Source organism: Neodiprion fabricii, chromosome 6, assembly GCF_021155785.1.
Source record: "Neodiprion fabricii isolate iyNeoFabr1 chromosome 6, iyNeoFabr1.1, whole genome shotgun sequence".
In the NCBI taxonomy this organism is placed as follows: Eukaryota; Metazoa; Arthropoda; class Insecta; order Hymenoptera; family Diprionidae; genus Neodiprion; species Neodiprion fabricii.
This window is the reverse complement of record NC_060244.1, coordinates 12423487-12437554: the sequence shown is the minus strand read 5'-3', so window position 1 is coordinate 12437554 and position 14068 is coordinate 12423487. Positions and strand designations below refer to the sequence as shown.

At 41.1% G+C, this 14068-nt stretch overlaps 1 protein-coding gene across 4 annotated transcripts in view; it reads right to left on the bottom strand.

The window, feature by feature from the left end:
- LOC124185018 (dipeptidase 1-like) overlaps positions 1-14068 on the bottom strand; it is a 1685273-nt gene that overhangs the window by 1281865 nt on the left and 389340 nt on the right. For all 4 annotated transcript variants that reach the window (XM_046575303.1, XM_046575304.1, XM_046575306.1 and 1 more), the window contains exon 4: positions 212-492. In XM_046575303.1, the coding sequence (XP_046431259.1) occupies positions 212-492 (281 nt within the window). The remainder of the gene's footprint in view (positions 1-211; positions 493-14068) is intronic.

Below are 14068 nucleotides of genomic sequence, written 5' to 3'. Positions count from 1 at the left end.
AAAATGGCCGGGATGAAATAGTGTACGGTTTAGCATGGATGACGCATTATGTCATTTCTTATCCGCATGGAATTTCATAGAGATTCCATTCTCAACATTGCACTCAAGTTCTACTTATCATTACAAAGTTTGATTTGCTTACGAATCTCTTTTAGTCATACAATTGATATGGATCTAGAAATCATACAGTCGCAAATATCTTTTTACGTACCCATCAATGAGAGGTATTTCCGTTAATATCCTTCTGATTACATCTAATCTTTGTTGATGAGTTATAGGAGCAGTTTGAAGTAGAAGAGGTAAGCATAGCCCTCCAAGGAGAAGTAAAGAGACAAGTAAGAAAACGGGTGCCAAAACGCGGCAGCGTTTTCTAGGATTTCGTTCGCGCCGATCTTTGCTGCTACCACTGCTTGGCGAGTCCATACACGGTGGTGGAAGGCGTATGATGGCGCTGGATGGCGTTACATCTGGTAGTTCTGTGAGGCACGTTCTCTAGTAAATCAAAAATTAAAAGCACAATTATTACGATGTTAGACTAGATCGTAGAATAATTCTGTGTGAAGAATGAAAGTTCTAGCTGGAATCTTCAATGCATCATTATAAATGTATTGTGATACCTTCACTACAGTCTACAAGTGGACGAAATAGCTTCTTCTCCAATATTCAATATTAGGTGTCAATTGTTTTTATAATATATGCAGTAGCTGTAAAATGATGTTGGTAGACTGTAACCAAATCGTCAAAGTGCGCCACTGAAATTCAAGCCGGTTGGGCAAGCTAGACGACAAGTTAGCCGAAAAAGACAAAGAACGTTTAACGGTGGCTCACTTTCAGTCATATAATAAGTATCTTAGTCTATCAATAAATAATAATTTTGTCCATGGAAGTCCCATTCATTACCAAAAAGAAATACAACAAATTGACGACGAGGGTAAAGGAGGGCTAGGACACGAAAAACTCGGAAGATAATTATTTTAGTCGAATAGACACGCATAGAAAAAGAGTTGTCTGCGTGTGTGACTGCTTAGCGTGGCTATAAAAGACAAAAAATAAAAGAAAAGAAAAAATATCCGCCCGTGAAGAAAAATATCATCGGAGAAAACAAAAAACAAGTAATTGCTCAAAGAGAACAATTGATTCGGCATAAAAATGACTCAACGAAAAATAGCTAATAGCGAAAAAAATAGCTGCTGGTCGGGTGACTGGTTAAATTAAAGATTTTTCTTGGCCGGACAACTGGAAAATGTGGCAAAAAAAGGCATAAGCAATTCTTCTAAGCAAACGAAGTAGAAGAAAATAAGAAGAAATCGCCACATCTAATAACAATAATCGAAAGTGACGAATACACATTGTTGAGGAATTTATCTACAACGGACAAACTCTCAGCAAAAAATTTCGACGAATTAACAACGATAATAAAAAAACCACTTACATCTAGCATAAATGGAATTACTAAACGGAATAAATTTGAAGAATGACGTCAAATAGAAGGTGAGGGTGTAAAAACATTGTGGATAAACAAGTTGTGATTTACCATTTTACAAAAGATACGTGGACGACATCCTCACTGCCATACATGTAGATAGCATTAATGATACTAGACGCTAGGTTCGATTCCTGGCTGCGTCGTTAATTTTTCGAACTCACCAATTGTTCGAATTTATATCTTTTAACAATTATATTCTCGTAATTAACGATATGCATATCCGCATATCAATTATTAGACGGCTTGTCCGTCTTATTTAGCTTCCCATCGCAAGCAAGAATCCGAAAATGTGAACATTCTCTATCTACATACATTATTATATACATAGTGCTTGAAGAAAAGAAAAATTCATATTCACACATACCCGGGCACATGAAAACAAAATTCAAACTCACTGGTGATGAGAAAAATTAACGACAATAGAGTCAGGGCGGCTAGGTGGTTTAGTGGAGTAAGGCTTCAGCTGAGCATCTCTGGACACCAGGTTCGATTCCTGGCTCGGTCGTTATTGTTTCGAAATCACCAATTGTTCGAATTTATATCTTTCAATAATGATATCGCCTCCGAGTTTAATAGTTTTCACCCAAAATTGCAATTTACCTTTGAATTAGAGTCAGGCAATTATATCAGTTTTTTAGATCTCAATATCATTATTAACAATAACTTCCTCAACTTGAATCGGTATCGTAAACCGACATGGTCGGGTCGATTTTAACAATACACATCATATCATCCTCTTACACATAAAAAATCTATAGTAGCAGGATTATTTGATCGAGGACTAAAATTAGCAGAACCTAGTCTCAGAACTGAAAATATAAAACTAATTAAAGATACTGTAACGTTCTTTGACGTTACGAAAAATAAAGATGGATCCGCGAGTTTGATTATCAAGTCAAGATCAAAAGCGTAAGTAAAATGTTGTGAAAAAGCTTTAATTGCGAAATATGTGTTTCTCGTTTAAAGTCTGAAACAAGACTGTTTTTACAATAATGTTGGTTGACGCAGCAACCTCATTCTTTTGAAAGACATAAGAGGTTTATAAACGTCTTTTATCTATGATGACTACTAGATCATTAAAAAGGGGGCAAGACGGGTGATTTTACCCTTTGTAACAATACGTAATCAGATAATGGTTATCCTAGCAATATTATTGATGATATCAAAACAGAAAGAATTCATAAACTGTACAACAATGATACATTTTGGAAAAAACGAGAACAACGTAGTGCATATGACGGCTGCACAAATCTGGTTGTACTCCCATATGTTCAAGGCTTATCAGAACAATTAAAATCGGTTCTGAAAAAACATAACAATCAAGCTGTGTTAAAAAACAGTAACACCACTTCAAGGTTATTTACTAAACTAAAGTACCAAGATTCCTTCCTTAAACAATCCGATGTGATTCACAAAATTGAATGTATGGGATGCTTCAGGTCATACATTGGGCAAACCTCACAATTGTTATCAAAAAGAATAAACGACCACCAGTAGAGTATAAAATGTAAAGATTGCAATAAATCAGCTCTAGCGGATCATAGCGTAACGTTGGGTCACAAATTTGACATTACCAATCTTATTGTTCTGTCTCATGAATCTAACACACAACACTGATTGATAAAAGAAATGTTTGATATAGCTAAAAACTTGACGTATAATAAACGCACTGATGTTGATAATTTGAGCAATTTATATGCTTCTCTTCTGTAGTTGTATATCTATGACTATTTGATGTGTTACTGTAACAAAATTTACATTTGAATCATAACTTTCGATTTTCGTACTAACGTGTCGATTATCGATATAATGACGCGCATCCATTCTTTCGCTCGATCACTTCTCCGCTTTTGCGCCGTCACCCAACATCTTGATAAGCTGATAGAAGTCAATTATTGTGAGTTTTTTACAGTTATATCATATAATTGTTTGAAAAAGTAATGAAATTATGATGAGAGTAATACACCCGAAAGGACTTCCGTTTCCGTTTTGGATGTGAGTGGCAGGTGTGCGAAAGAGTGGGAGTGAAAAGGCGAGAATTTAGCAGGATAGCAAAAGTGAGGAGAAAAGGAAATAGGGCAGAGAAGGAGCGGGGAAGACATAGACGGGAGGTCGGGTGAAGGAAATAGGGAGGCAGAAATAGAAGGGAAGGGCAGTTGAAAAAGAAAAAAGGGAGAGAGTTTTGAGGTTAGTCAGGAAGAGCCGGCGGACGGCAACGATAGGGATGGAACAAGAATAGGCGGTGACATCTAGAGAGTAAGAAGGGGGATAGAGTAGAGACAGGTAGGAGGCAGATAGATAAGGTAGGGAGCGGTGACCGAGAGAAAGAGTATAAGTAACGCGGGTGGCCAAAAAGAAGGGGCGAACAGGGAAAAGGAGGAGAAAAAAGGTAGGCCGGGCGCAGTAGCAGCGTTAGGGAGAGATAGGAGGCATAGCCTGGGATCGACGACGACGGTGCTAGACTGATGGAAGAGAAAGCTGGAGGAGGAAGGGGGAAAAAGGGAGGAGGATGTAAACGAGATACAGGAACGAGAAGAAGTATTTGGGAGAAGCAGGAAAGTGCACCGGTCGCCGGAGGGTAAGACAAGTGAGGAAGGGAAGGCAGAGGAAGGGGGTATACAGGATATGCTAAGGTTGATTAGGGAAGAGCTAAAGATAGGTCTAAAGGAGGTCAAAGGGCAGGGAAGGGGGATCAGGGAAGAAATGGAAAAGATTAAAGGCGAAATGACTAGAAGGGAAGAGCAGTGGGAAGTAGAGAGAGGGAAGATGAAGGAAACGATAAGGGATCTAGGTAAAAGACGAGAAGAGGTAGAAGAGCGGAGAGGGGTGGAGATAGAAAGGGTGAAGGAGAGGCCGATAGAATTAAAAAATTAGAGTGCAGAAGGCGGGGGGGAAAGGCAGGTACAGGGGAATGTGGAAGTGGCGCAGGTAACAATAGATAGGTTAAAAGAGATGGAGTGGGCCATAGAGAGAAAGGAAAGGGAAGAAAGAAGGGGAAATATGGTAGTGAGAGGAGCGAGACTAGAGAAGGAAAGAGAGAAGGAAGGGTTGAAAAAGATTTTGTAGCTGATAGGGGTAGAGGTCGAGGTAAAGGATATGTGGGAGGTAGGCGCAAAAAAGGGGGGAGAAAAGGGGATATGGATAGCAAGACTAGGAAATAGGGAGCAAAAGAGGCAGGTAATGGGAAGAAAAAGCCTCCTCAAAGGGAGGGAGGAGAGAATAGACGAGGATCTCACCTGGGCAGAGAGGAGAATGAAATGGAAGTTGAGGGAGATAGCAGCTATTGAGGAGAGAAGGGGAAACAGAGTAAGAATAGGGTATGCAAAGATCTGGATAGAAGGGAAAATATGAAAGTTGGATGAGATAGGAGAGGTGCTTAGGGACGGTGCAGAGAGAGCGAGGGAAAAGGGGCAAAGGGAGGGGAGGGGAAAAGTAGGGGAAAGCGATAGGGAAAGGTCAGCAAGCGAGGAAAGACAAGAGGGAAGTATAGATGCACAGGGAAGGGTACGTAGGGAAAGGCAGTCGGGGGATAGGGGAGTGGGGGGGACAGAGGCAGGGGGGGAGGGCGATGTAGAGGAGAGAGGGGGGAGTAGGCGAGACGGAAAGGGAGGGCTGGAAGGTAGCTTTTTAGAATGTGGCGGGGCTCGCGAGAAAGAATGAAGATTTCTGGAGGGGGCTGGGGGAGTGGGATGTAATATTTTTAATGGAGACATGGATAGAAAAAAAGGGGTGGGAAAGGATTAGAAATGAGTTGCCAGTAGGGTATAAATGGGAAGTACAGTATGCGGTTCGAAAAAATAGGAAGGGAAGAGCAATAGGCGAAATACTGTGAGGGGTAGGAAGGGAGATAGTAAGTGGGGAGGGAGGGAAAAAAGAGGTGAAAGAGGGCATGATAACAAGGAAAATAAGTGTAGGGGGGGAAAAATGGGTAGTAGTAGGAATACACGTAAACGGGGATCTAAAAAAGAAGATAGGGGAATTGAAGGAGCGGGCAGAAGAAATGGAGGGAGGTGCAAAAGTGCTAGTGGGAGGTGATTTTAATGCCAGGACAGGGCATGAGGGGGGAGGATGCTGGGGAGAAGGAGAGGAGGAGAGTAGGAGTAGGAAATCGAAGGACAGGAAAATAAACTCGGAAGGTAGGCAGCTGGTGCAATTTTTAGAAGAGACAGGATGGGCAATAATGAACCGGAACATAGGGGGGGATAAGGAGGGAGAATTTACGTATGTAGGAGGGGCGGGGGTGACGGTGATAGACTACGCTATAGGAGACATCGAGGTAAGGAATAGGGTCAAAAGGATAGAGATTGGGGATAGGATTGACTCGGATCATCACCCGGTAATAGTGTGGTTAAGGGGGGCAGTGGCTAGGACAAGGAAGGGAAAAAGAGTAGGGGGAACTAGTAGAGGAGACTGGACGGAGGAGGGTAGGATGAGGTTTAGAGAAGAAGTTAAATGGGAGGGGACAGGAGAAGTGGATGTAGGTAAAGAGATGGAGAAAAGAATAAGGGAGTTTAGACGAGCCTTAGATGTAGGAGGGAGGGGGAGGGAAGCGAAAAAGGGATGGTGGGATGAATAATGTCGGCGAAAAAAGCGGAAGTTAGGCAGAGTCTAAGGAAATGGTGAAAGGGGGAGGGAGAAGGGGACGCGTATAGAAAGGAAAGAAGGGAATATAATAGGCTATGCGAGGAGAGGAAAAAGGAAGAAAATGAGGGATTCATAAAAGAAGCAGCGGAAGCAAGGACAGAAAGCAAGGTACGGGAGATAGTTAATAGGGAAAGAAAGAAGTGGAAGAGGGTGAATGAAGAAATAGGAGATCAGGAGTGGCGGGAGTATTTCATGGGATTATTAGGCGGGGTGGAAAGCAAGGTAACATAAGGCGGGGAGACGATAAATAGGAAGGGGGACGGGGAAGGGGAGCTGCAGAGGGAAGAGATTAAAAAGGTGATAGAAAAAGCTGAGGGATGGAAAGGCACCAGGGGGGGATGGAATAGTTAGCGAGGTATGGAGGTATGGGGGGGAAGAAATGGAGCAGTGGATATGGAAAACATGTAACAGAGTTTGCGTGGGGGAGGGCTGGCCAGAGGATTGGAGGGAGGGATTGATAGCGCTGATAGTTACGAAGGGGGAGGGGAAAAGGGTAGAAGAGTATAGGGGGGTGACGTTGATGCCAACTCTATATAAGGTGTATGCGATGGCATTAGCGGATAGGTTAGAAAGAGAGGTAGAGGAAAAGGGCTTGATACCGCAAAACCAAACGGGTTTCAGAAAAGGCATGGGTACAATTGACAATATACAGGGTGTCCCTAAATTGAGGGACACGGACCAACCAGCGTGATACCTGACTGAAATGCAACCGAGAATTTCTTTACCGGAAGCTCGTCCGACGCATAGTTTTTGAATTATAAGCGATAGCGTTAGGTCAATCAGAGTGCACCATTTCATCTGGATTTGCCGCCACGGAAATTGCTGTTTTGTTCGTCTGGGCGCATTATTATTATTCGGTTACAAAGTAAATATCGGCACCTCCCCTCACTCGCTGTTGTACCCCTTCTCGAGCGCTGACCTCGGTATTGTTGCCGCGGCACACGCTGCCGGCCGCACACCCACGGACGCACACTCGTGTGTGTGAAAATAAGCGAATGCCCAGCTACACAATACTACGAAACACACATACACGAGTGAAAATAAAAATAAATCTCGAAATAAATCAGTGGATTCAAGATTTAATGTTATAAAACACTTCCAATCATCGATGTATGCATAAAACTAGAGATTTTAGGTGATTGATATGCCGTTAGGGTTCATAATTAGTCATTCAATCAACCTGAATTATGCTTTCCGAACATTTTTTGTGTCTTTGCAACATAACTTTTCCACTAGTTTTAAATTCATCATCGACATCCGATTTTTCAATAATGCGAGGGAACAACAACTCGCTGAATTGACGGGTCGATAGGTTTGTCAATCAATTACAATTCACCTGAGTTAACACAAAATAACTGAATAAATGAGAATTCACTGAATCACTAAAAATGATAACTGAAATCATGAGAATAATTTGAGATATAACTGAATTAGGAAGAGTTGTAATAAGTTAAGTTACGTTGAATTACTTTAGATTCGTGCCAAAATTTTATGTTTAGAGAGAAAAATAATCAAATTCAAATAAAAAAGTAATTTTAAATCAAGAAGAAGAAAATTCCCAAATACCTGAATTCAAATCAAGCAATTTCAATTTAATAAATCTATCTGAATTTGAGGAAAAATAATGATTATTATTTTGAATAGAAAACTGAAGTCGAATTACATGAATAAATTCAATCAATTCAACTTAAAAAAATATGGTGTCATTCAAATTCCCAGTTATTTCCTCGTCGATTCAATGTGGGTCTGGAGTGGCAAGTAACGTTGAAACTGTTGAGATCAATGCTAGTGATGGCCACTTATCTGAGAATAATCGATGTATCGATTAATCGATTTTAATAAAATAATCCGACACGGCTCGATTGAATTGTAAAAATTAATCAATTTGGTAAATTTCTGCGTGTAGTCTTAATATCAGAAGAGATATTTCGATACTTCATAGTCTTGTGCAAAATATTTTCAAGTTTGATAAATTTCGAGTAATTGATACTTGAATTACATACATCGATACTGTATTGCATCGTTCGTGTGAGTAAACAAGCGGCTCCAGACGCACATTGAATCGACGAGGAAATAACTGGAATTTGAATGACACCATATTTTTTTAAGTTGAATTGATTGAATTTATTCATATAATTCGACTTCAGTTTTCCATTCAAAATGATAATTATTATTTTTCCTCAAATTCAGATAGATTTATTAAATTGAAATTGCTTTATTTGAATTCAGGTATTTGGGAATTTTCTTCTTCTTGATTTAAAATTACTTTTTTATTTGAATTTGATTATTTTTCTCTCTAAACATAAAATTTTGGCACGAATCTAAAGTAATTCAACGTAACTTAACTTATTACAACTCTTCCTAATTCAGTTATATCTCAAATTATTCTCATGATTTCAGTTATCATTTTTAGTGATTCAGTGAATTCTCATTTATTCAGTTATTTTGTGTTAACTCAGGTGAATTGTAATTGATTTACAAACCTATCGACCCGTCAATTCAGCGAGTTGTTGTTCCCTCGCATTATTGACAAATCGGATGTCGATGATGAATTTAAAACTAGTGGAAAAGTTATGTTGCAAAGACACAAAAAATGTTCGGAAAGCATAATTCAGGTTGATTGAATGACTAATTATGAACCCTAACGGCATATCAATCACCTAAAATCTGTAGTTTTATGCATACATCGATGATTGGAAGTGTTTTATAACATTAAATCTTGAATCCGCTGATTTATTTCGAGATTTATTTTTATTTTCACTCGTGTATGTGTGTTTCGTAGTATTGTGTAGCTGGGCATTCGCTTATTTTCACACACACGAGTGTGCGTCCGCAGGTGTGCGGCCGGCAGCGTGTGCCGCGGCAACAATACCGAGGTCAGCGCTCGAGAAGGGGTACAACAGCGAGTGAGGGGAGGTGCCGATATTTACTTTGTAACCGAATAATAATAATTCGCCCAGACGAACAAAACAGCAATTTCCGTGGCGGCAAATCCAGATGACATGGTGCACTCTGATTGGCCTAACGCTATCGCTTATAATTCAAAAACTATGCGTCGGACGAGCTTCCGGTAAAGAAATTCTCGGTTGCATTTCAGTCAGGTATCACGCTGGCTGGTCCGTGTCCCTCAATTTGGGGACACCCTGTATATGTACTCAATTATTTAATCAATAGGCAGGTGGGTAAGGATAAGGGAAAGATGGTGGCGTTCTTTGTGGACTTGAAAGCGGCGTTCGATTCAGTGAACAGGAAGGTGCTGTGGGAGACTATGGAAAGGAGAGGGGTGAGGGAAGGGCTAAGGGTAAGGATAGAGGAAATTTACAAGGAAACAAAGAGTCGAGTAAGGAGCGGGGGAAAGGTAGGAGAGGCGTTCTGGACGGCGAGGGGGGTAAGGCAGGGATGTCCGCTCAGTCCGCATGTGTTCAACCTGCTGCTGGCGGACTTAGAAGAGGAAATAGGGAGAGGGAGAAGGGTTGGGGGGGTGGAGTTAGCCGGCGGCAGGGTATGCACGTTAGCTTATGTGGATGATATATTGTTACTAGCGGAAAGTGAGGAGGAAATGGAGGTAATGATTAGGAAGTCAGAAAGGTATATGGATAGGAAAAGGCTGACGGTAAATGTAGGGAAATCAAAGATTATGAGATTCAGGAAAGGAGGCGGTAGAAGGAAAAACATAGATTGGACATGGAAAGGGAAAAAGATAGAGGAGGTGAAAGAGTTCAGCTATCTCGGGTATAGAGTAAAGTGCAATGGGGGACAGGAAGCACAGGTGAAAGAGAGAGTACGGAAGGCAGGGGTAGTAATGAGGCATGTATGGGGCATAGGAAAAAGAAAGTTTGAGAGGGATTGGGAAAAAAGGATTTGGTTCTTTGACAGGCTAGTATGGACGGTAATAGAGTATGCATGGGAGATATGGCGGTGGAGGGAGTGGAGGGCGGTCGAGGCTGTACAGGATAGATTTTTGAGATGGACATTAGGAGTGGATGGGAGAACACCGGGATATCTAGTAAGGAAGGAACTACAGAGGGAGAAGCCAAGGATTAGGGCAGGGAAAATGGCATGGAATTTTAAAAGGAAGCTGGAGAGAGGGGAGGGTAGCGAGTTAGCTAGGAGATGCTGGGAAGAGATAAGGGACAAGGCAGAAGCCGGAAGGCAGGGATCGAGGTGGGAAAGAGAAAGGGAAAGTTTCTTTGCGGAAAGGGGAGCAGAGAGTAGAAAGGTAGTCGCCAGAAGGGAGAGGGGCGAGGTGGAGCTTAGGGAAATAGAGGAAAGAGGGAAGAACAGAGAAAAGAGAGGTGGGAGAAAATAAGGGAATCGACGTTCAACAGATGGTACAGGCTAGTGAAAGGAGAAGGGATCCCAGGGTATCTGGGAAAGGGATAGGGAGAAAGCAGGTGGATAAGGGTGGCAAGATTTAGATTAGGAAGCGAGATGAAGGAGGCAAGGTACTGGGAAGAAGAGGAAAAGAGAAGGTGTAGGGTGTGCGGGGGAGAGGAGGAAACATGGGAGTACGTATGGGAAAGGTGCGTGGGCTGGGATAGAAGAAAGGAAGGCTGGCAGGAGGTGGTGAGGGAGATTTTAGGTGAGGACGGGGTGGGAGAAGTCTGGATGAGAGAATTGGAAAGGATCAGGGATGTACAAGAGAATGAAAGAGTGAGAGATGAATGGGAAATGGAAGTCGATCAGGATAAGGACGAATTAGGGAATAGAATAAGGTAAAATAGGATAAGGTTAAGTCAAGATAAGGATAAAGAATAAGAAAAGGATAAGAGGGAAAGTAAGGGAATGGCAAGGCAACGGCACAGGGCACAGGCAATTAGAAATTAAGTAAGGATAAGGTAGGAAGTAAGAATAGGGTAAGAATAGGTTAAGAAAACATGTAAGAAAAATATTGTAAAGGAAGAGGAAAAGGGAAGTCCTTGTATCCCCAAGGGGAGCAATAAATATTACATACATACATACACAATACACCCAAAAGACTGTACTTCTACCTACGATAACGAAATAATGAAGTTGCCCGCCGTCGTTGTATTCTATTGTTCCGAAGGGGGGCTGTTTTTGAAAACAGGAACGAAGATTCGGAAAACAAGCAAGCCCGAAATTGAATTGAGGTTTCGATCAAATGTTCAAAATATTGAATCTCTCTCAAAAGTTCTGTTAATTAAAGTTTCAAGTCTTGACTTGTTAATAAACGGTGGTTCAAAATGCGTTTTACACGACAAGCACGTAGTTCGAGAGTGATATCCGGTCTTTCCCTGACATATATATATCGGGGAAGGTGGCTAGGATCTTTGAGACGACGGAGAGACCATTATTTCAGTTCACACTTTTCATTGGAACGGGTTGAAACCCACAACCCACATCACTTGAGCTCTATTACTCGGTTGTCACTATCCCGTCATACAATCCGAGCGGCGCACAGGGAGAAGAACGTATCCACAATCACACGGTTTTAGTTCCTGGGCGAAATACCTGTCGACCCGAAATCTCAAATTCGACTACCGTTATCAACATTACCAACGCTGCGGCCACGTTCGAGAGGGGTAGTACCGTCTCGCTTCCCCCTCTACGCCGCTTGTTAACAAAAAAGTTACATTTCTGTTTATATGTCAACTCAGCTTAGGTGAATACGGCTCGTAGCGTCGTATTCGAGTCGTCGCGCGCCAACATATATACCTATATACCGGGACAATTTCTTAAAATTATACAGTCAATGCGCATGCGCGAGTTTTATCGGCTGCTCGGGTAGGCTGACCACCCCGAGTTTCAGCTGTCAAACTATGTTTCTGACAGCGATGTAGTTCATACCAATTTTTGAGGTTACAGTCTCAAACACTCGAGGTAGTGACTCGGAAAGTTGATGCTGATGCTCTTTGAAAATTGGTTTTATTCGACTGGAATGAGAAATCTGTTTGAATGTTGGGTGCTTGGACATAGTACCCTATGAAGAGTGTAAGATTGAATTTGGTTTTAAGTTATCGTGCAACTAGCTAGCCAGATGACACCGTCAACTAAGATTCAATTCAAAGACATTTTTAACTGAAGTTATTTAACAATTCTAGATTTAGTGATTCAGTTCGGCTAGCAAAATTCAACCCTACAATCTAATTGAGGACTTGAAAAACTATTCATCTGAATTTAATGCCAAAGAGAGTAAAAGTGAGCTTCAAAATCAGATACCAAATTGAATGGTATAAAGTTTGAAAAACAATGCTGGTCAATAATAATGCTTGAATTACAATGGTGCACAGAATGATTCCTCAGTAGAATGAATTGACAGCAACGGTTAAGTAACAAACTTATCGCTATTAGCTCGATCAATTTTTCGTTGTGTTAATCAAAGTTTTAACTTCTAGAGAACTTCTTTGCACGAGAGAGATTTACGCGGGGCGATTTCACCGACCAATGAGATTGAAGTATTTCACGCATGCGCATTGACTGTATATTTTAAAGAGATTGTCCCTGTATGTATATTAGACCTGTCCTCAAGAAGGACAAAATCGAATTTTAATGGTCTTACCCCCCAAATTGGTTTGTAATAATTAAAAAAAAAATGTCAAAATTAAAAAAAAAAATTTTCTCCATATTTACCCACCGCTAGGCAGCCTTACTTTTTCTCATGAGAGAAGCATTGATTTTTCGTGATTTTTAATCTTTTTCTCACCGCTGCCCTCATTATCACCTAAAAAATTGTAAATTCTCAGAAAATGTTTACAGTTATGTTACCTCTTTGTCGAATTTTTTGGATTTCGATACAAGAATTTTTGGGCTAGATCAATTACATCTTTTTTCCGCGTTTTTCGCAACATACAGAGAATAATACGTACAGAACATACAGGTCTACTGTATACATATACTAGGAAGGCTCCGCTCTCCTGCACGCTTCGCCCACCAACTCCCATTTTTGAGTTTTGTTAGAAGGGGGAGGGAAGGCGGTAAGAGGTCAGATTTTTGAAGGTTAGAGATGTATATGTATGAAGAGTCAAGTGTTGAATCCCTGATTCCCAGATGGATGTAGGTATATACCGAAGGTGAAGGGTCAAGTCTTCATAGCTATAAAGGCATTTTCATAGGGTGAAGAGTTAAAACTTTATAGCTATAAGGGCATGTATGCAGGATGAAGGGTTGAATCTGCATAGGTATGTGGATATACTGTGACATGGATTGTTATCGCACCTCAGCCACCTGGAGAAGTGACCGAGAACTTACCGCATATAGAATTATTTGGCGGCCCGCGAAAAGGTGGGCATTATAAAAGATATCGCGAGATTCTGTTGGGCAACTGGCGTGGTCAACAAACCTCGAAATCTTCATCTTCGCTAAACCTCGGGAATCTGCTCGGTAGCTCAATATCGCGCAGAGGGGATGGGTAATTTCTGGAGAGAGAGAGAAAGAAAGAGAGACTCGACAACCACACGCTATTCAATAAAAATAAAAATAAATCTAAATTCGCTCTTTGCGATCCAAGATCATATAACAGTATATTATTCGTAACCTACGCTTTTTCTTAATCTAACGAGCTTGCAGCTCCCTAGCTAAAATCTACCTAACTATTTACAAAAGCTCGAAACGCAATTCTGAATTCGAAACCTATAAAATTTAACGCTACAGCAATAATTGCTCAAAACCTAAACTATAACTAATTTCTCGATGAAGCGCCACCGGGTTATCGAACAGACGGCGTTCTCAATATCATTTGACTCGGAGTCAACTAAACAAATTCTCAAGCGCCATTATGATTTGGACGCAACTGAAACTCAATAACACGAACTTCTCATCTCAACCACTACCAAAATATACACAACGATAACGCAATCTCAACTATACGCAATTTCAACCAAACGCAATCTCACTTATACGCAATCTCAACTAAACGCGATCTCGATTTAGCGCAACTCAACTCAACACAATCTAAACTAAACGGAAACTCCACTAATC